The sequence below is a fragment of the Strix aluco genome, chromosome 4 (genome assembly GCF_031877795.1).
Source record: "Strix aluco isolate bStrAlu1 chromosome 4, bStrAlu1.hap1, whole genome shotgun sequence".
NCBI classification, from domain to species: domain Eukaryota; kingdom Metazoa; phylum Chordata; class Aves; order Strigiformes; family Strigidae; genus Strix; species Strix aluco.
Genome location: NC_133934.1, coordinates 33,845,422 through 33,868,128, shown reverse-complemented (window position 1 = coordinate 33,868,128; position 22,707 = coordinate 33,845,422). Strand labels below are relative to the sequence as shown.

General features: G+C 38.7%; 2 protein-coding genes across 5 annotated transcripts in view; one reads left to right on the top strand and one right to left on the bottom strand.

Annotated features, from left to right (window-relative positions):
* The window catches only part of MTMR7 (myotubularin related protein 7), a 49,080-nt gene extending 45,855 nt beyond the window's left edge, over window positions 1-3,225 (top strand). Inside the window, exon 14 of the mRNA XM_074822643.1 lies at window positions 461-3,225. Coding sequence (XP_074678744.1) covers window positions 461-820 — 360 coding nt within the window. The 3' untranslated portion in view covers window positions 821-3,225. The remainder of the gene's footprint in view (window positions 1-460) is intronic.
* On the bottom strand, window positions 697-22,706 carry VPS37A (VPS37A subunit of ESCRT-I). Of its 4 annotated transcripts, XR_012623085.1 has the most exons (13): window positions 22,474-22,706; window positions 18,338-18,412; window positions 17,361-17,475; window positions 16,343-16,443; window positions 15,638-15,854; window positions 14,526-14,596; window positions 12,481-12,608; window positions 12,336-12,394; window positions 12,178-12,246; window positions 10,046-10,189; window positions 9,233-9,313; window positions 7,322-9,012; window positions 5,135-6,955 (listed from the first exon to the last, which is right to left on the bottom strand). XR_012623085.1 is itself a non-coding variant. In XM_074822645.1 (12 exons), the coding sequence occupies exons 1-11, from the start codon at window positions 22,599-22,601 to the stop codon at window positions 9,233-9,235; spliced, it is 1,188 nt and encodes a 395-aa protein (XP_074678746.1). In that variant the 5' UTR covers window positions 22,602-22,706; the 3' UTR covers window positions 697-917. The 4 variants fall into 4 exon arrangements, 3 of the variants coding, with proteins under 3 accessions (XP_074678746.1, XP_074678745.1, XP_074678747.1); XM_074822645.1 differs by lacking the exons at window positions 5,135-6,955; window positions 7,322-9,012 and adding an exon at window positions 697-917; XM_074822644.1 differs by having other exon boundaries at window positions 5,135-9,012.
* Window position 22,707: the final 1 nt, after the last annotated feature.

Below are 22,707 nucleotides of genomic sequence, written 5' to 3'. Positions count from 1 at the left end.
CTTGATCTCAATGCCCCAGACTTAACCGATGGTAAATGAAACCCAGCTCCATATGCTGCCAAGTCCCCTACATACAACATCCTTTTCTGGCATAAGGATGTTCAACCGTCATCTTTGTTATCACATAAAAATTACTATGAATGTTTTGCATTTAGGACACAACAGTGGACTTTTCAGGGATAAAACGTCACCCATGTTGGTGCACAAGTACTACACCTGAAAGAAATTTTATATCCTTCTGTAACTCAGAAGGGTGTGGTAATTCAAGGTCGGTTTGTGATAAATTGTGCACTTCTCACATTCCATAAACACAAATAGGCAGTTTTAAAGGGTGCCAACTGGGTTGGGCTCTGAACTTAGTTTTTTTTTTTTTTTTAAAAAAAGAAAAGGGAAAGACACATAAAAGGATTACTGGGCCCTAAATGTGTCCATGTAATAGATACCGTTTCCTTTATTTCAGAGATTGGCAAATCTTCAGAAATCACAATTAAATGACAATAAAGACAAGAGTAAGCAACAAGAGCGAAGCAAACAGTTAAGGCTTTCTACTTCCAACAACAGCTTAGCTAACACTCCCCAGGAGTATAGCAACGATCTGAAATCATTCCCATCCCGGAGCCCTTCACAAGGGGATGAAGAAGATTCAGCCCTGATTTTGACACAGGACAACCTGAAAAGCTCTGATCCTGACCTCTCAGCTAACAGCGATCAGGAGTCTGGTGTGGAGGACTTAAGCTGTAGGTCCCCAAGTGGGGGTGGCTGCTTGCCTAGTGAAGACAGTGGCAAGGATTCAGATGAGGCTGTATTTCTGGCAGTCTGAAATACCTTCACAACAGCAAGGATCCAGATGAAGCTGAGTCTTTCACAGTCTAGAACAGCATCTTTTCATCAGATGAAGAATGGGAGTGGTCTGTGGCCTAAAGAAATAATCCAAAGAAAGGGAACTGTGCAATTGTGTAAGTAAAGATCTAAGCAGAACAAACCATTATTAGTTTTTAAGACATAATGCTAAAGAAAGGTAGTATCTGCTGTTATATTTAGTTAAGCCATGTGGTATTTGTTTTATCAATGCTGTACATAATTATTCCTTACTTTGTACATTTCCATAATAATTTGTTGTACAAAATAATAGTTCTTCTCCAAAGATGTGAAATTCCAAAGTACTCTCTTACACACAGGGACAAGGTTGAAGATTCATTAGCGCTAGCCTTACTGGTGAATCAGTCAAAACTTATTTTTGTAGAGCTCTTTTGCCTTCAGACATGTTGTGTATATCCTTCACTTTTTTTTTTATAGGTGTTAAATTTTGAATTCCAACAATTATTTTGCATATTCTCCTACTAGAATCCTTTATGGCCAAGTAAAACTAACAAATGGACATGCTTGCTTAGGGGACATATGAAGCTTTGGTCCTGCAAAAATACCCTTTAGCAAGCAGCAGCTGCTGCTGCTGCACATGAGTGCATCCCATTTGTACTCAACTCTCAACCAGTGTTGAAAGTTCAGTAGTTTCTGTGAGCAAAACTGCAAGGAATAGAACAATACTACACAGCCTTCGTGGTAAAGCATCCCTTTATAATGAAAGGTGTGTTAGGCAGTATACTCTAGCCTCTTTATGTTTTGTTATCAAGTCTGATTGTTTATATCTTACTCTTGTTTGAAACTGCCTACGTGAGATATAAAGGTCAAATTTTAAAGGTAATAAAATCTCAAATTCTCCAGCCTATTATGATTCCTACTTGAAAATGTTTTGAGTGGGAGTGAGGTACATATACAGTAGAGAGAACAGGGAATCCAAAATCACTTATAACAATCACTTACGAAAGCATCACTTCAAATTCAGAATTAAAGGAAGGTTATACCCATAAAAGAACTGTTATGAAGAATACTTCTTCCGAATTTTATTGTTCAAAATAAACTAACCACAACCAAGGGTTTTTCTTTTATCCTCATACTAAATTTCCCTTTTAGTATTTGCCAACCCAAACAGAGCATGGCAATGCTAATTGAAGAAAAAGACTGATTCACCACAACAGAAAGTTTAATCTCATTTGGTTTAAGAATATTCATAGTTTTTAAGAGTAAGAGTAATAGCTCTCATAGTTATAGGTACAGAAGTAAACCACTGAAAAATATTTAAAATTTGGAATGTTTTGAAACTTGCGAAACAGGCTTCCATATCAGGATGTAATTCTTCCAAGTTTCTTTTTTTTTTTTTTAAATTTATTTAATTAAAGCAAGCAGTTAAAAATATAACTCATATGGCTGCTCTTACCTGCTTGGAGACAATGTGGTACTGAACACTAGTAAAGCAAAATGGTAGTAAGTTTACTTTCATTGCATTTCATACTACTCCTTCAAATACAGGCTTACAGGCAGAATTAAATTATATAAATATACCTCAGTTTAGAAGCTTTAGATTTTATTATCCAGTCTGCTTTTATGGAATGGCTTTTCATCCTGTTCTGTGAACCTATGTTATTAAAAATGAGTAGGTAAACTTCAGTGTTATTAATATCCTTTTAAGGGAGATGCTGTCTTTGAACAAATAATTCAATTCCTAAAAGCAAGATTTATCTTAATGTTATACTGGAAAGGCCAGATCCTCAATTTGATAAATCAGTGTAGCTTATTTGAAATCAATACCGCTGTAATTTATACTCTGTTGAGAATCTAGCCTTCTGGTTTTTAATCTTTATGAATTTTTAATAAATGAAAGCCCTGATTTTAATTGCACTTTTAAAAATGTTTCATATTTTGAACCTAGCCTGTAAAATTTATGGTATTAAAGGAAATTTTGAATGGGTTTTCTCAAACGAAAAGAAACATGCTGTGAAGTCAGCAATGAAAATAAACCACACAAATATTCTGCCTAAAAATGAATTTGAAAATGGGCAATATTATTGCACATCTTTAAAATGTAAAATTGTTTATGATGGTATTGTGTCCTATTAGACATATCTAGAAATAAACGCAGAACAGCAATATATGCAAATTCAAAGCACTGTCTTCATGTCGCTTATGCAACTCCTTGTAACTAGCTTTACAACTAAAATACTAACATATTAACATTTTATGTTAAGCCTTTACATAGCAGCCTTCTGATGTGTCTATCAGTCCTTAGAGTTTTGCATTAGCTACTACTGTTTTCATTGTAATGTATGTATTTGTGGCATTATTAGCCTGCGGAGAAATACTTTCAAATAAACAGGTCATTTAGTGTTACGTTATTTCACACCACTGAATGAAACAAAGGTTTGCTTTCCCAATTTTTGTAATACAGTTCTTCATTTACTCAAGTCACTTTGTCACTGAGATCAAGGGATTTTGTATCTTCGATACTTGAATCTAGTAGTTTAAGCTGTAGGAGAATCTACAACTCTTAACTAAGAAAACTGAGGATTCTGTTGATTGAGTTAATGATATGGGAGCATGTTACACCCCTGTATTTTTTTTTTTTTTAGGGAATGCAAAACAAAAAGCATGAGAAAACCATACTATGAACTACAGTGATTTCTTATAGCATTGAGGGGATCTCCCCTCTGCTGCAAATCCTTGCAAATTTGGCATAAGCCCACTGTAATTTGAAACAGGACACATGAATGTAACTAAACTGCTGGGAAAAAAGGATTAGAAGAGCATTATAGATTTCTGGGGTGTAATTTTAGCCTCACTAGGCTCAGGCAGTCCGTAGTATGAAAATGTGCATCTAAAGGACACTGAAGGCAATGGGATCAAACAGCTGAAGTTTTCTCTACAAAAAGATCACCATCTAAAGAATGTATTCGCTAGCTGCTTTTATTGCTAGCTTTATACAAGACACAAAGGTGGTAAGCTGGTAATGGATTCTGAAAAACTGAGAAATTAAAAAGTTGGAGGGCACAACTGAGGCCAAAGGATATCATTCAAAGTAAGTAGAGGGGAAAAAAAAAAGGGAGGGAGGCAGGGAAGGAAAGCTCTTTGTAAAATTAGCAGTAAGGTGAGGAGCACCTTCGAAGACAGGGGCAAGCCAGAGCACCAGTTTACATAGCATGAAAGATGTCTGATGACACAAACTAGTAACAGTTAAAAGCCAGCAGCAACAAAAAGGTAGCCTTTGCAATGAAGATAAGTATTTTGTCACTGCTGATCAGCTAACTTCCATGCTTTTTTATGTGGATGCTGCTGTATCTGCAGAGAGTCCTTATCACAAACATCACAGTCGAGGCAATGGGCTGCTTCTGCGCATAGGCTGAAGGCTGAGTGTAACTTTTAGGTTGGCTGGTCACCCTTACACTCTGCAGGGCAGAGACAGGTAAACGCCGCAGTGACTGAAAAATCCTCCAAGGACAGGTAAGTGACTGACAATTCATTTGGGAAGGGAGGAACATGTGGTGGTGTAAGTTAAAAGCAGGTGAACTTATGACAGTACTAAGACTAGTGAAAAATATGTCAAAAATCTAGGGCCAAGTGTACAGCAAACCCAGAACTCGAGACCAGAAACACTGCCAGAGTGTGGGGTGATGAGAAGGAAAGGTAAAATAAACATTCAACTTACATTATTTAAATTGCCAGTAAAGCACCTGGAGCCTGCAAATCAAATCATGTTAAATCTTAAAATAAAATTTAGTGGTCTTTTAATAGAAATCATGCTGGAAAGCAGCTAATGAAATGTTATAGGTCCATGAGAATCATTGTGACTGAATTCAGGTGAGGACTAATTTTTAAGTCTGCTGTTTGCCAAGGTTATGAGGACTAATTTTTAAGTCTGGGGGTTGCCAAGGTTAGTCAAATTAATTTATTCTGTTTCTGAAAACTAAACAACACAGTTCTTTATGTTAAGGTGTTCCCATTACTGATACACAAGCCTTCTTTGTAGCTTATTACTACATATAAATTTGATCTCTAAAAGTATCTGACCAAAACAGGGCATTTACAAAAGCAGTAGCCAGAGATGCAAGATGGTGCAGTGAAGGTGGCTCCAAGAATTACTGCTGTTGAAAGGGTTAAAGAGGAAAAGCTCAAATCACCACATGCAAAGATTAAAAGTTTGTCCTTGGGTAGCTTACTGCATCTGTTTCCAACACAACTCTGTATCCACCCAAAGAGTCCTGCAATGCCCAACTCTATCCATAAGTTAGACAATTACAAGATATATTAAAAATCCCAAAGCCTTTATTTGTAAGTTTTAACACATTACAGTATTCACTGTTCAGAATAATGTACACAATAAGGCTGTGATAACTGACTTAATTTTGTTGCCAGAGTTTTAATTCAGCTTTACCTGAAGGTCTCTTTTAGAAAGGTTTATCCTAATCTTTGAAGGGAGTAGTAAGAACTTGGACAGAAACAAGACTAAGATTTCTAACTTCCACATTTGGACAAGGTCCGAAGTGGCAAAGTTGCAGGATTATGTACAGAGCAAACAACAGAACTATAGTAGATCATTAGATACTGCTTAGAACTAACTGTATTATAGTCTCTTGCTTGTAGTGGTGGCTAGAATAGCTGTACATACCTGATAATCTCTGTCTTTCAGAAAGATTAACATGTCAAATACACTGTGAAGTCTAGGAAGACTTTCTTCTGTACGTCCCAGCAGAATGTACCATTAACATCAGTGGTATACAAGATTACCCTAAAATGAAACCTGCTTGATTTCAGATTTAAAATTTCTCTGGTCTGCAATAGCATCAGTTACAATTGCTATATGGAGAATTCAGTTCTGGATTTTAGTAGTCAGTTGACTCATGGAGAAAAATAGGCCTAAGTAAACTCAGCTATAGAAAACATTTAGCAGTAAGATCAGATATTAAAATTATGCAAACCCCAGACTCAATTAGCAGTTACAATACAGAATGTACCCTCAACGCCACTCCAAACTACCACAACACCAGATACAAGCCACCTCCTGACTCTTGTATTTCTTGCTCATTTCTTGTACTTTTCCACTCGGCAGAACACTTCCATTAGCATGACCCAGTGCAAGGCTCTCCAGAAACAAGTTACTGTATGTAGCCTATTATTCCAGATTCCTTAAGAGTTCACTTGACACATTTCAAAGGATTTTAGAATATGTATCTAAGAGCAGCTGCCATTCTCTTACACTTCACAGGGAATTGTTTAAAGCTGGATTTATATCTACACACCACATTTTGGCAAAATAAGGTAAGGAATGTGCTTAACAGTGAACTACCAGTCTGCTAGAGGCCAAAAAACCTAACTCTGATGTCAGCGTTTTCAGTGTTCTACTACACCTTCTGGTGAAAGTATGAAGATTACCTATAAGGAAAAATGTTTCCATTGGTACAACCAGTATAGGACTAAAAGAAGAAAAAAACAAAGCAGCAGCAAAGGCCAGAAACAAGGCTGGCCATTTCTGCAAGTGACAGGATACCTGTCGCTAATGCGGTACATCTTTGTTGAATACACTTCTGTGCTTCTTTTCTAGAGGATGGGTTTGTGACTGCAGAAGGGGCTAAAAAATAGGGGAAATAATCCTAAGAACAGGAACAACGATATGAGAGAGAGAACAGAAAGGGAGAAAAGAGAAGACCTTAAACTTTCATATCCCTGAACAAGAACACTGTACTAAGAACTTGCATTGAACAGTGAAATTTTCTTCTAGACTCTCTCCACTACCATCAGAAGGACTCCATGGAGAAGTCCTGAATTTGTAAGTTTGCTCACAAAAGTAACGTAAGCGGAAAAGAACTGGTACTAGTTTGTGAAGCAAATCCCCTGAAGGTGATGTGGCTAGAGAGTTCAGTCACAGTAGAGCACCATAATACACAACATAACGTTCAAGAGGAAGAGGCAGATGAGGATGGAAGTCTGTCATTCCATGCCATTACAAAATGTGCATCTCAGCAAGAGCACCAGATGTTTGGTCATCTGTTCCTTTCTCTGCTTACAAGGAAGAAAACAAAAAACCAGCCCTGTATAGAACTGTGTGTGTAGTCTTCAAGATTGTTAGCTAGAGACTCAGAAAAACATCCCAAACGACTTGTACACTCAGCACAAAAACTAGATAGAGTTTGCCAAGAACGTAACACTGATGACTTAAATCTAACTCTTCTCCAGAGCTGCAGAAATGACTCTACTCAGAGACCCAAGTCCAGAACCACCTGGAAACCTACACAATCTCATTTTTAATTAGGGCTTTAGTTACCACATTAGCAGAAGTGCTGGCCATATACAAGCAGTATTATACACAGTCAGTAGAAATACTTTTTGGAAGAAGATACTCTAAAATTATTGCTTAACCATGGCACTTACAACCTGTTTTTCAGGCACCTAAGTATTTTCTTTGATATGGACCATAGTTCTGTTTTCCTGAGACATCTAATCTCAGAATTTGGACCAGCTTTACAGAGAAAAACCCCTTCAAATACCAGTGAATAGTTTACTCACTCTGAAAGGCAGTCGCTTAAGACAGACAACCACAGTACTATAAAGCATGACAGGACTGAGACTAAAACCCCATTTGAAGATTCACTAGCCTGTGGAACGGACTTCCTGCACTTACATGATTTTTGTAACTCCAAATTTACTCACTCTCCTTCACCTCAGAATACCTTATCACATTTTGCTAGAAGAGCACTGAGTTTAGGACTGACTGAAGATTAGTGATACAGACAAGTACTCGCTTGGACTGACAAGCTTTAGTTTGAGACTTGAATCTGTGATGTTCTGTGACACTAGGTAACACAGAGGCAGTGTCTTGGCTAAGAGGTTTATCTCCAGATTGCTTCCTGACAAGAAACAAACAGGATTCCTGATACATTACTTAATCAGTGCTTTATCTTATTTATCACTCAGAATTGTACAATTCCTTCAGTTCTTGGGCAACTTGACTGCCTCCATGAAAATCTAATGCACTGACAAGGTTAAGAAAAAGAGTATGTCTTTTTGCAAGAGCAAGAGAGAACACACATGCATGTATTTTTCTCCTGTAGAATACCGCACTTGGTCCTATCCATTCTCACCAGAAATACCCTCACCCTAAAGAAGTCAGCCCACAAGAGGCAAGATTCAGTGATTAAAAGGAGGAATTAAGTCTCACTTCCAAATTCTGTCGCTGCCTTTAACATAACACGCTGTGCAACTTCAGCCAAATTAGTTTCTTTGTTCCTTAAAATTAGGAAAAAAATAACTGCTACTTCACAAAGAACTTCAGAACTGGTTTTTGTACAGTGCTTCTGAGGTCCTCACATGAACATACTCCTATTGCATAAAACAAACTGGGAGGTGAACTGATTATTTTTCCTTTAAGTAAAAACAAATATGAAAATGAAATTGTTAGATGAAAATTGTGTTTAATTACAGTGCTAGGTACCAAGCCACTCCTGAAATCAAGTGCATCAGTGCTACTGAGCAACATACCAAATCTACGCAGAGAACATTTATTCTATTTTGATACCAATATAATTTGTTCCAACACATCCTTTGCTTAATCCAAATCAACTTATCCAAAACACAATACAGGCTATACTCAGTTTAGTATTATTACTTAAAAGTAAAAAACTTTTTCTTGAACATTTTGGCTTCAAGAAAAGACAGCTTGTGATTCCACTGACAATCTCAAATTATGAACTTCTTCAGTTTCCAAAGTCCTATCAACACTTATCCCAAACTCTTCCACAGATCAAGCCAAATCTATGTTTAAAGTTCAAAATACAAAAGATATGAATTATGTTTTTATAAAAATGTAAAAAGCTAGTCAAAATTACATGTTTAGATATTTAATCTCTGAAGAATGGAGTATAGCAGCAGGAACTTAAATATAATAGGAACTATCAACAATAAATACAAGAAATTAGTGCAAAGATTGCAATAGAAGGATTCTTGAATACAATGAGAATATAAAGAGACATTCTAATTTGTACAAAAACCATCCCAACTCTGTATACAATCTCTTCTATAAATACAACCATATAAGATGAAATGCTTATTTGCAAATAATAGTTATTAAAAAGTGTGCTTTATTGGGTTTTTCACTCGTTCTCTTGGCAGATGTAGTTTGCAGGAAGTCTGTAAAGACAAATTTCCATAATTAGAAATTTTAACCCCTCCAGAAGTTATGTTTTAAATACAACTAACAACAGATGCGGTATATACTTGATTTCCACAAAAGCACTATTAGAATACTAAGCATTCTAACATGTCTATTTGCAGTTACCAATTTGTAAGTGTGTGACAATGAGGTAAATAGTGAAAAAAGGTCACTACCAATATTAAAACAGCAGTTTACCTATAGCGGAGCATGAAATTGGCTGTGCATTGCTATTGCCTGTTGAAGTTTTTCCTCTTTGGCTCGTCTACAGTGGCAGAGCTACAAAACAAGAAGTAGAAAGACTGAATTCTGAAAGGAATTTTTTATAATGCATCCTACCATTTCTCTTTAATGAGAATTAGCTACTTTGCAGGCTCTTTAAAAAAGGAAAGGCCTGTGAACCACCTCCCTTCCAAGCTTCAGGCTGAACAACTGTCTGTATTGAAAACATTATTCCATCCACAACTGCTTACAAGAGAACTGTTTCCTATGTTAGGAAATGCATTTATTAGGCATCTTTAAAGAAAGGCACACTACCTGGTAAATAGCTCTTGTCACAGCATGAGCAAGAACTGCAGTTTTGGAACCTCAGTTGCTTATTTGGTGATAGCCATCAACTGTATAATTAATTTAAGAAGTTCAGTAAATTAAACATTAAGGTTGCTTAATATAACATGTCATTCTATGTTGACATACTGAATTTAAAATTGTCCATGGGCTATCTTCCCTATTATCTATACAGGATATAGAAGAAAGTGGCACAAAAATATCTGCAACAATATGACTTGTGTCTAATGCAGGAGTCCTTTGCACTCCGGCCTTAAAAATATGTGCCTTCAGAATGTAGATTATATTCTAAATAGACTGAAGCCACTTAGGTATATATTGTTTTTCTGTTGGAGCTTACTAAAGCACTGTTCTGTATCACAGGACTGCTCAAACTCGAAGTCTTAGATTTATTCACTTCGTGTTGTGTATGTCTCAGATTAGAATGATTTGTATATTACACACCGTCCTCTTTTCCATGAAACTACTAAGAAAGTCATCTATTTCTGTTTTGCCTTCCAAGAAGTCTTCTGCAATAGTGTCAGATTCCTCTTCAGCTTCATGAGCAGCTACTTTAAGTCTGGCTTGCAGAGCACTGGGACTGCAACTCTAAATAAAAAAAACCTCCTATGTAATATTAAACTGTTCATCAAGACCTACATTTCCAATAAGACAGATAAATGACTGTATAAATACAGAGTATGTGAATAGAGCATTATTATTACATAAATGGCTAAGTGACCAGATGAAGCTTCACCTCCAAGAAATGGCACAGCTTGTTAAATTAGAAAGGATTCAATGTGAGAAAAGTGTTGCTAGGTTAGGTCTTGATTCACAATCATTCTCACAAATGTATAAAGCTTTTCAACTTTTACCCTACACTGTAGAAAGCATCCCACTTGGAAATCTGACAGGTTCTCAAATGCATGATTTCCAAGTAGAACTAGCGTTTCAAGTGTCTTCAGTGAACAGGGTCTACTTTTGACACTCAGTAGTGAACCTGGGAAGTATAAAAGGGTAAAAAAAAAAAAAATCACTTACTCTTCAGCTTTTAAATACCCCTGAAGTGATTGCAGAGAGGAAGACAGGAAAGGAAAAAGCACCTACTCAAGAAGTAGATGGGCTGCTAATCTAAACTAGTATACTCATTCTTCTGTTTTTACAGACCTCAAGCCTTATTTCTGTTTATTGCATATAATTTCATTATTTTTCCTCTAATATGTTTGGGCAATTAATCAGAACATGATTCACGTCTTCAGTAGGACTCTGTTCAGAGCCAGAACTACAAAATTAAGATACTTACAGATTTTTAGATGCTTGGACTACCCTTCATCTACCCCATGAAAAATATTTTACTTACATACTGTAAAACTGCAATGTAATCAGAAATTTCCTGTTAAATTAATCTTGTGCAACATAAGAAGAGTTTGCTCTAATAAAAGATGACTAAAATTCCAGTACAAGAAAAAAGACTTGTATGGAACTTTGAAGGAGTGGTAACAGGAGATACCCTGTAGTGCACAGTGAACATCAATACATGAAGATACAGCATGTGTGGAAAAACAGCACAAAAATCCAGCTGCAACTCCCCAGCTCTCAGCCTCCTAGCCATCTTTTAAATTGAACCAGCAAATCTAACTTAGAAAAAAGAAAAGGTAATAGAGCAGTGGGGTATTATGTCCTGTTCTTAAGTGGTTTCTTACAGAAGTAGAAAGTTTCTCAATGACAACTACCTCTGCCCACTTTAAAGCCAACTTACATCACACAGAAAAGAGGCATTAGGAGTCAGACTGTTCTAATTTTCAAGGGAGGAAACATTTAATTAATTTAAATCACCTATGAAATCGTTCAGTTTGCTGTCATGTAAATTTTTGCTTGTTATTTCACATTTTGTTACTTTTGAGGCATTTTGAAATTCAGGTACTACGCGGGCTATTTTTATGGACTGTTGTATTCTCAGGTGACAAGTCTTGCAAATAATGAAGATTTCAGTGCAGAAACTGGCTTATGAGAAGTTACATCTTCAATGCACATCCTGGTAAACTTACTAAGATATTCTCCTTCTCCAAATTGCTTTCTGAAGTAATGACTTCAGCCTATTTGTGCCTTAGAATGTGCAAAGTTTGACAGCACATGTAACATGTTGCCTAAAGTAAGCATACCCAGTGAATCACAGAATTTAAGTTTCTAAAGCAATGTTTTTTATCATTTTCATCTGGTACAGTTTTACAAGCTCATTATGTTAAATGGGTACCATTAATTAAACAAGCCTTTAAAAATCATTCTGTTCTTAAAACTGGTTTGACCCAGGATTGTACTTAAGAACAGCTCTAAATGCTCATCATGCCTCCTTCTTCCAATGTTCTTGTAACATTAAAAAAAAAAAATCTAACCCAAAACCACAGTAGCGCAATCATAACACTGTTTTGCCTTCAAACTGTTTGGTACTTCATCCCATTTTTTCTCATACTTGATGTGAATCTATTTCATATAAAATTAAAGTTTAACCAGAATAATATTCTTTATGGAGAATGATACAATTAAAAACTTCACTTTGTTCAGAAATATTCTTAAAGGATAATATGATATAGAGATACCTCACTAAGTTCATGCTGTCTTTGCATCTTTTTTTCAAAGGTTGCTTTCATCTGTGTGAGTTGCTCATACTGGAAGGAAGAAAAAAAGATGTTTTCCCCCTGAAGAAAACAGAATATTACAACTACTATTTCTGAAAAAGATTTTACTCTTCACTTACTTTATCCAACACCATCTGTCTTTTTGCCTCGAGACTAGGCTCCAGCAACAAGTTTTTTTCTGTGAAATAAAGTCACTATTACTACTTTTTTTAAAGGTTCAGTTTGCAGAACACAGCCACAGATGTTAATGTTTTGACATCTTACTTGCCAGCTCTTCAATGCTTTTCACTAACTCATCTCTATCAGTAATGACTTGCTTCAGCTGTGGTAGAGTCACAAACTGTTCCAGTAACACTTCCTCTTGCTCATTCATATTGGTCAGCTGAGATATACTATATTCAAACAGAAAGAAAGAAAGCAGATTTGAAGCTAACAGCAAACATTACATGTAGAGTTACTCATTTCTGCCAAAAGTAAAAAGTTTGAGGCATTTATTGGGACTCTACACATACACAACACTTGACCACAACTTAATTTCCCCCTTTCTCCTGGATTGTGGGCTCTACTAACTGCAGCAGTGAGCTTAAAAAGCAGTGTGCTAAGAAGTATCTCTCATTTCAAGCCTTACTTCCTAGAAAGTGTTTTTTAATGCTACTATAGTGGTTTGACCTCGGCCAGCTACCAGACACGCACCCAACTGCTCTCTCAGTCCCCCATCCTCAACAGAATATAGGGGAAAACCTTGTGGGTTGAGATCAAGACAGGGAGATCGCTTACCAATTACAATCACAGGCAAAACACACTCAACTTGGGAAAAATTAATTTAATTTATTGCCAATTATAGTGAAAGTTGGATGGTGAGAAAGAAAGACAAAATCTAAAACACCTCATCCCCTTTTTCCCCAGGCTCAACTTCACTCTTTCATTCCCAACTCCTCTACCTCCCCCTGTCCCAAGCAGCACAGGGAACAGGGGGAATTGCAGGTGCGTCCTTACCCCTCCAGCTCTCTCCCCCATTCTCCAGGGGTGGGGGAGGGTGAGTGAGTGGCTGCGTAGTGTTTGGCTGACGGCCGGGTTGAAACCACGACAATGTGTTTTCATAGAGGCGCCAGCCACCTCACTGATTGACTCAGCTGTCCTGCAGTGGGTCTACTGCCAAGTCAGCTGCGCCTGACACAGGGGCAGCCCATGGCCCCATCTCATAAAGGCCACCCATGCAGACCCCCAGCTACCAAAGCCTTGCCACCTACACACAATACAGCTACTCAGAACAGCTGCAATACCATTTGTGATTTAACTCAACTACCACCAGAAGAATAATGGAATTTTAATACGGTCTTCTTGGAAGGACCAAACTTGATCAGAATGTTTTGTTTAAACAAGCAAATTACACTTCCTCCCAAACCCCCTAACCTTCTGCTAGAATTTATAGCTGATTTAGCTAAATTAAACAGGCTCTTAGGAAGGTGTCAAGGGATACAAAAAGAAAAACCACCGCGGAAGTCCTTCTTGCCAAAGGTCTTTTCCATTTTGAAAGGAGAGTTTTCAATCACTAAACTGTAACACCACTATAAAGATGTGAGGTCAGAAAGAAACCAATCTCCTAAAACCCTTTCAGAAGTAATAGCTAATTTGTAATCTAGTCAATCCCAGATAACTGATCTTGGGGGTTGTCTCATTAGATCTGAGCAAATTGCTGGGAATAATAACGAATACAATTTTTCTGAATTGTGACAAGATACACTTTCGATGAAAATATTTGTGTAGTATGTGTATGAAGTATTTAGTTGTGGAAGTGATTTGCACTGGGACAGTTGGCACATTTGCCACCTGAATTATCTAACCCAACCTCCCTGCATACACTGAGCTGCTCAGAAAGTGGTCCACTGTTTACCCTGCGCTACAGTCCTTTCAAATTTAAGAGCATGTGATTTGTGAACCAGTCTCAAGTCCCCTTTCCTCTTTAAAAAGTTACACTTATTGTATTAGTAGAAATTAAGTCCCTGGCAAGGCCCCAGAAGGCAGCAGAACATTGACAGTTACGAAAAACAAAAATAAATGCTCCTTTTTCTGCTGTTGAATCCTGAAGTATTGTTCCTGCTGAGGAAACCCTAAACAAGCAGCACATTTGAATACAAAGCTGCTTACTTTCTGACTCCACAATTTTGGTGAGTGGTAGTTCTCCTATCTATAATTTCTACAAAAACCTTTCAGTAATGTATACAGACATTTGACCAAAATCAGATACAGACCAGCAGTAACTGCCTTTTAATGACTATGGAAAGTTTTGCTACCTTCTGAAAATTTACCTTAGTTCTGAGAGTTCTGGAAATGTATCAGGAACATCAGGCATCTTGTAAGTAAATCCATTCTGGCCAACCTGAACAGAAATTTAGAAGTGCTTAGTAGATTTTTGAAGACCAGTTTCTTAATATTTAACCTGATTAACCCAAAACTGGAGGTGAATATTTGCCAGCAACAATAAAAGTAGGAAAAGCAGTAAAAAGCAGTAGCGCTAGTCTCCAAACAGAAGACGTCTTGATTCAATCATGGCAACAAAGTACTTGGGGATGTCTGGGATGTTGTAAGAGAAGAGTTGGTTTTGGAGGAAAGTAATTCTGTCTTGCTATGTCCTCCATTTGACAACAGTGGGATGACCCAGGAAACACAGAGGAATATAACTCAGCGATGTGAGAACAGAGAAAGAGATTTACATTTTGATCTCTTTCATGTGGTTTTCAAAGCTATAATCCCTCAGGAAACAACTTTTTAGACAAGGAAAAAAAAAAGTCTGCCTTCACAGAATGTAGAATTTTTAAATTCTACAAAGCCAGAAGTGTCTTCCAAGATTAAGAAAGCTTTTGGTTCTAAAGACAAGATTTGATGAAAGACTAAACATTTAGATATAAAGTTTTTGGAGGACATTCAAAAAAAGTCCTTCCAGAGTGCATCAGTGAGAGGGAGGTTTTTGAGAACACACATACAAGATCCATGAAGAGAAGCTATTTTAAGCATGAAAATGAGAAATACTCTACACATAAAGGCTTGAGACTGCACATGGTTCTCACCTGATAGGTTCTGGGCAGGAAATTCCATATAGACAAAAGGATCTTATTGTCTGTGGCTGGAGAAACAGTCACAAGCTGCGCTATGGGGGAGTGCAGCTCCAAAAAAATAGTATATTCAAAGATATTTAGCATAACATGGTCTCACTGAAACTCAGAAAGACGAACTTGTTGCTCTGACTTCAAAACTTTTCATCAGAGCCAGAATGACAGTTTCATCTTTCTAGCACCAGCAAAACAATGAAGTGCAGTCACTCAGACTGTTCCCTTGAGTTTTGCAGCAATGCCCCGTGTGCCCTCGAGGGAACTTAGAGTCAGTGTCTGATAGCTTAAGCAGCAAAACTCGGCACACAGACCTGAAGCACTGCTTCTGCTGTCGGAACGGGTAGTGGCAGATCAGCAATCAAGCCGTAAGAGGGAGCAGCAGGCTTGTCTGTAGTGTAGCTTGAAGAAACTGATTCAGCAACAGGCACAGCTGCCATTGTTCGATTTGTTTCTTGAGGTGGAAATGGAGGAAGGAATGGAAACCCCTGAGGAGCATATGGAGGCATTCCAGCTGGTTTGTTGAAAAGGCTAAAACCAAACAAAAACCCACAACCATGAGCAACCAACTGCTTATAGCACATTTCTTATAATTTGAATTGTAATTACTAGATCACATACAAGATGTAAGATTGAATGTTTAAATGACCATAAATTCTGCATTTTCTGTTCTCAGTTACTTCCAATGTAGTAAGTCTACTTTATGTCCTATACTGCAACATAACATACAACTCCATTAAACTACATTCTTGTACAGCAGCCAAATACATACTCACACATGCACATAAAGTTACATCAGCATGTTGATACAGTAACTCCAATGAAATCTAGTGTTTCTTCTCAAAACAATCATGACATCAAGCATGCACATGAAATTGTGCAAGGGCAGAGAATCTATGCCTCCCCAGACATCCACTACAATATTCCTTTTCCTGCCCTCCTAATACTTGGCTTCATCTCTTTTTTAAAAATGTAAGTTAATACACATAGTTCCATTCGTCATGTTTATAGATACTTACTATGGAAATGATGTTGAGCTAGGAGCCAGAACTGGAGGATTCTTCCAAAATTCATCCAGTAAACTTTGAATAATTTTTCCAAGATCTGAGTGCATTGTAAACTGGTAAAAACAAAAACCAAAACCCAATGCAAAAGAAAAATTACGTCTGGAATCCAACAGTTCCAAAATGTGCTGAACTTGACATTTATTATACCCACACAGCAGTGCTAGAAGCTATTTCAGAGACATATCAGCTAATGTAAACTCTGTATACGTAAGTTCCAAATAAAGTGATAAAGCCACCCAGAACTGAAGAGAAACTAAAAGTCTTTTGTGGATTCCATTATCAATGGAGAATCAATCAAGTACAACATTTCTGATGAACAACCAAAAAAACCCACGTTAGTTACCAAGTTACATTTGGGAAAACAAAACAAAAGCAAACAAAAAAGATTTGAGACAAAAAGCATTAATTGCACTCTGAAATACTCGTAGCCTTCCCCCCCCAACACCCACCCCATAAAACTACCACATCCTTGTTGGCAGAGAAAAAAAAAAAAAACAAACCAACAAAACCACACAGCAGCAGCATATTAAAATCTTGAATATTAGAGCTAAAACCTTTAAAACCTTGACATCTTTCCAACAGGATTACGGTACAAAGAACTATGTTACAAAACAGTCTTAAAGCATCCTTCTCCCTTATTTAGAATACACTGTAGAGAAACAAAAACTGTGCTATTGGTACTAACAAGAAAAGTGATAGGAACTTTCTAAGCCATCATAACTTAAAATAGTTTTAGATATATGAAATACGCAACTCAGTAACTGTAGCAGTAAAAGAATAATACTGATAATACAGAACAAATAGTGAAAGCTACTGAATTTTTGTTTTCAGATCCCTCAAAATACAGTTTGAGAGGGATTAGGATCTGTAATAGTCTTTTTTTACCAGAAGTATTAGCAATAACATAGTGTGAGATGTATTAAAATTGCTATTAACAGTAGATACATGTGAAGCTACAAATTATACATACATTACTTATTAATGGTCCGGTCACATATACCCCCTGTTTGTCCATTAAATGATGTCTCACAGGTGGGAAAACACTGATGACTGGTTTTTCCTGAGGAAACTGAGGTGGAAGCAAGCTGCAAACACAAGCATAATCATTACTACAGCTAGATCCTATGATAAAGTTTGCATAAGAAGGCTTCTTATGCAAAGAAAAAGTAGTATTAATTACATAAACTTACTTTTCTATGAGAAGAGTTACAGTGAAATACAGAGTGAATGAAGCACACAAAAGCATTATTCAGTTACAAAATTAGAAGTCAGACAGATTAGAATACCAGACTTCCACGAACTGAAGAGAGCATTTACTGAGCAAAACTGTAGCAAAACAATGAAGCAATTATGTCCATGGGCAAAGAAAAAGCTTTATCATAACGAGAATATTTTCTAATATAAATGTTATTACTATAAAAACAATGCAGTGTAACCTGCAAGAATACCAGGGAAGTTATCGGGCTAAAGTAATAAAAAACTTGTGAATAGTATACCATCAATATTTGCCAGAGCAAAGTCATCCCCCAAAGTAAATTCACAGGAAATGTTACAATAAATCACTTAAGTTACGATCCAGAAGCTTAACTGGAGTAAGAGTTAGGAGTTACAGTAGATCAGTAAATTACTAATTAAGTTTATTTTCAGTTGTAGGGTATTCAAAGTCATCAGAAAGCCTCAAGCGTTTTCTCCTACTTATCTTCAACTAAAACCACACAGGTATCTTAGAAGCTGAGGACAGCAAAATACAGTTTTGCTTTCAGCTAAGCATCTGCATCTTGTATAGAACTAGTTTCACTGATATCACTACAACTACTAATTCAAATCCAGGTAATAGTTCCTGAAATTAGTTATGAGATGGGAGTCATTTATGTTCTATTACCACTTTTTTTTTGGAGAACAATTTTAATTTTCAAGATGTGCATAGAGATATCTCACTGTACTTACATGTTAATATTAATTGTCAAATTGTTTACAGTGAATGGCAGTCGATATTCCACATCTTTCTGAATTTCTGCAATGCTGTCAAAGAAGAAATTGTTAGCATCCAATTCATGGTCAATATAACAGCTTAAAGTCTAAAAAAAGGCACGACCTCAGACCTTTGTATTTAGTTTAGTTTTGAAAAGCCTTTTAAGAATAAAAATGAAAATGCTGCAATAAGTTAATATACTTCAGAATGCTGTATTGAATGTTAAGATTAAAACAAAAAATGGTAGATTCAACTTTTAAACCTCATATGTGATCACAAGCAATGGAAATACAGCAGGAGAAACTGTGTTACTCACTGATCTTGACAACAATCTCAAGTTCTTTTTCTCCACTTAGTGGCTTAATTTAAGACATCACATCAGTGATTTTTTGTATGTACTGAATTTTATCTGATAAACATTTACTTTGCCAAGGCATTACACTTGGTTCATGACTAAGTACTGCTCTGCAACACTGCCTACAGGTCAGTATGTAGAACATACATTACACTAGGCCTTCTTCCTTAATAGATTAGATTACTATTCAATAGTAGTTTTTTCCCACATGCACCAAGTTCTATGCACTTGCACAGATATTTTCAAGAATTATGTGGAGAAGAGCTACTTGCACAGGTATTTTCAAGAATTATATGAAGAGTTACTTCCAAGAATGTAAAGCTCTGTAATCCAGCTCAAGACACAGTCCTGCCATGAAAGCACGTGTGAAGAAACATTATCTTATGAAATCTGGTAAGACTGAATCCAAATTTGCTTCTCCTGTAACAGGTAAGTTACTAAGAAAAATCTTTAAATCAGCTGCATTAATAGGAAGTTAGTTTCAATACTCAAAGCACTCTACAATTTTTATGCACAAGACTGTTTTGAAAGAGGGCATCTCAAAGAATGTGGAGGAGGAGTAGAAGACGGCTCAGAAGCAGAATTTCCATCTAATACGAACATTCCTAAACTGGGACTGGGAGAGAAAGGAGGGCAGACAATTAGCTTCATCTTATAATGTCTCAATCAAAACAAATTTAAAAAGCAGATTGATTCCTCTTACATCTATTTTTCCTGCCTGCACCTGGATAATATTATTATTCTCCCTCACCTCCCTCATAAAGGGAGGAAAACAGCTCTGGTTGGGAATAATGGCAGCCAGGTGTTCCCAGAAAGCCTCTTTGCATCCAACTTCAGAAATGCCCATCCATCCACTGCCAACAAGTACACTCCATACAATCACTTCCTCAAAAACCTTGAAACACACTACCTGTAAATGTGTGTTAAGTGTAATGCTAGGAGTGTTTTGTATCCCTCCAAAGCATTATTTGCACACAGAATTTAAAACTAGTTTTCAGAGTTTCAGGAATAAATGGAGTAAGACACAAACCTAGCTATGCACCTTACTTTCTGCAGCCCGACTTTATTCCTCTCACAGACAATCCAGTATCTGCTCTTTCACTGTGAAATCACATGCTGTTTGAAGAAACTATCAGATATCTCCAGCACAGGAGAACTCAAATCACTTTAGGGCTCTACTGTGATACACCACACACCAAAATCACCATCTCATTCTTAACTGAAGAATCCTCCCTGGAATCCCTCACGCACCTTCCTGCCCTGTAATCATTTGTCATGCATTTTAATAGCCTGCTATGAAATCCTTTTGAGCAGGGTATATAATTATGCACCACTCACGTGCACAATCTATAGGAACTGGGGAGGAAGCAGAGAAGAGGGAGAGAGAAATGAGAAATTCAGAATCTCATTGAGCTGTTCAAACTGTTATAACCTCCTTCAAGCAAAACCTTGAACTGTTAAACTTAGTTTTCCCTTCCCCAAGTGGGAATGAGTACACTGGAAAAATGGCATATTCTTAACTTTGGCTAGAACAACAGCAAATGTAGAAAATTGTTTTTTAAACACAAAAACTTGATTTCAAGCTCCTAACCTGTGAGGGATCCTGAAAAGGAAGACTAGCTACTTTAATGAAATTAAGATCACATATACCTGGGCTTTTATGACCTAAGACAAACCTAACTTAGGTAACTACACCAGATGCCAAGAATTTTATTTTGAGCATTTCAGTGAGGAACAGCTGGGATACACATAAATTAATGGCAAAATATACTTCTTGGACAAAACAAACACTAGAATGACATTTATTTATAATCACTGCTTACGAAACAATGCTGTTGCACTGCTTAATGCATATTCCTGTCCTATAGATCTGTGCTGCTATGGAATCCATAAGCAACCACATCAGTCCCGCTCAAAAAAACCTTTGCACTTTTGAAAACTTGCACCAGTATACATACCTTTTCAAAAAAGCACAGAATTTGAGGCACTGTTACTCAGATTTTTTCAGTAATAAGTATCTCTTATGAAAACTGCACACTTTGCCAGAATTTACTCCTTTGCTTGCCTAATTTTTGGTTTTTTACGCCTATCGTCAAGGGAAATCGGGCAGACTAGTTTACATGGCTGTAAAGTTACATGTGAGCAGCTACCACCTCCCTAGCCCTCATCTCTCCATTCCTGGCTGCAGGGTCCATTCCCTGTCTGCCTATGCTTGAACTGGTGCCTGCACAAACAGGTAGTAAACCAGTTCAGCAAGCTGACTTTGACAAAAACTGATCACTTTTGAGGACTTAGCTTGGGACGAGCTCATCTCCCTGATAGAGAAAAAAGGTAGAAACAAAAGGCTAAGTAAGGCCAGTCCAACGAAAACGTCTAGTTACGTAAGCTGCTGCGTACCCACAGACACAGCTCCTCAGAAAAGTGAACTGTCTTTCAAAACTATTTGCAAAATTGTCTCTGAACAGATTTAAGTTTAAGCAAGCAATAACACTTAGCAATACTGTCATGTTTCCTGTGGGATAATTTAAAATATTAGGGTAGTGAGCAATCTGCAATTACTAAACTTGGAAACATAAGAAGTATCGCTTCCACTCCTGGACTCAGTCTGCCATAACAGAAAACATTCTCCTTCCTTTTTCTGGATTGTTTTGGAAGCATCTATCGTTCAACTTCAAGAGACACCCCAGGAAGCACAATGAACACTTCCACATTCACTGAAAATATAACTTGGAATACATGAAGCCTGGATCTCCTTTTAAAATATGAACACTAAACACAAAAGATGACTAAAATTTAGGCGAACCTGATCAGCATTCTGACAAACTAGAGTTTCTCAAGGATAAAGGATGATGTTTCACTGCAAAAAAGTGTGGCTGCTGAACAGCAAAAACCACATCTGCCTCTGGTGAGCGCCTAAATAAAACAGGTTACTCCGGAACAGTCGGTTATTATCAAGTTAGCACTGTACACCAGAAAAGGTTTGTGGGGCCAGCAGGGCTCCTGTGCCACTGCAGGTAAGACCACTGCGATGCACAGCGCCTTTACACCGTATGTCTTATTCTTAACTTTTAAAGAACTACGCTCCTATAACCAGTTTCCAGAGAGAGAGCTTTATTCCGACAGGCGCAATCTGCACTTTGTAGTCTTTAAAAGCCATTAAATAATTTTGCTGACTTCCCGGCCCAGCGGCCAGTGTGACCGGGTACGACGACCCGCGCCTGATGCCCCGGTCGAGCCATGCCGGCAAACCCGCAGCCGGCGGGGGCAGACCCGCCACCGCCGAATCTTGCTTTCGATTTCTAAGCGCAACCTCCCGCCCCACCGCCCACGGAGGTTTCTCCCCGCCGTGGACCTGCTGCCCGCTCTCCTCCGGCCGCCCACCCGCGGCCCTGCCCGGGGCCGCGCCGGGACCCCGCGGCACGCTGCCCCCGGCCGCCCCCGCCCGGCGGGACCCTTCGCCCCCGGAGCACGGCGGGGTTCGCCCGGCCCGGGCTGCAGCGGCGGCTCGGTTTCCTGCTTACCCGCCCCGGCGGCGGCCGGCGCCGCACACGGCCCAGGGCCGGCGGGACCCAGCCGGGCCTCACCGGGAGGGGACGGGCCGAAGTCCCGTCCCTGGGTGTGCGTGCGGGGACACACGACACCCGCCCGAGGCGCGGTCCCAACCGCGGCCACCAGCGGCGCCGGGCCTGGGTCAGGCGACACAGGCCGGCCGGCCAGCCGGCCCCGACCCCCCCCCGCCCGGCCGCGGCCACTCACGAGGCGTGGGCGCCGCGCAGGGACTCAATCTGCCGCTGCTTCTGCTGCTGCAGGCTGGTGAGGGCGGGCAGCGGCGCGGCGGGCGAGGAGGAGCCGCCGCCCTTTGCGAGGGGGAACAGCCAGTTCATCCTGCCCGCGGCAGCCCCCGGCGGGCGCGGGGGCACCGGCGGCTCCGCGGCCCGGCCTCACTCCCTCGCGCATGCGCACGGCCGCGGCGGCGGCGCCTCCACCTCC

Coding starts and splice junctions, on each gene's coding strand:
- VPS37A (XM_074822645.1), bottom strand. CDS start 22,601: ATGAACTGGCTGTTCCCCCTCGCAAAGGGCGGCGGCTCCTCCTCGCCC. Junction 15,855..16,342: donor AGCTCAACATCATTTCCATA/GTAAGTATCTAT, acceptor GTTTGGTTTTAG/CCTTTTCAACAAACCAGCTG. Junction 12,395..12,480: donor AAGCATTGAAGAGCTGGCAA/GTAAGATGTCAA, acceptor TTTATTTCACAG/AAAAAAACTTGTTGCTGGAG.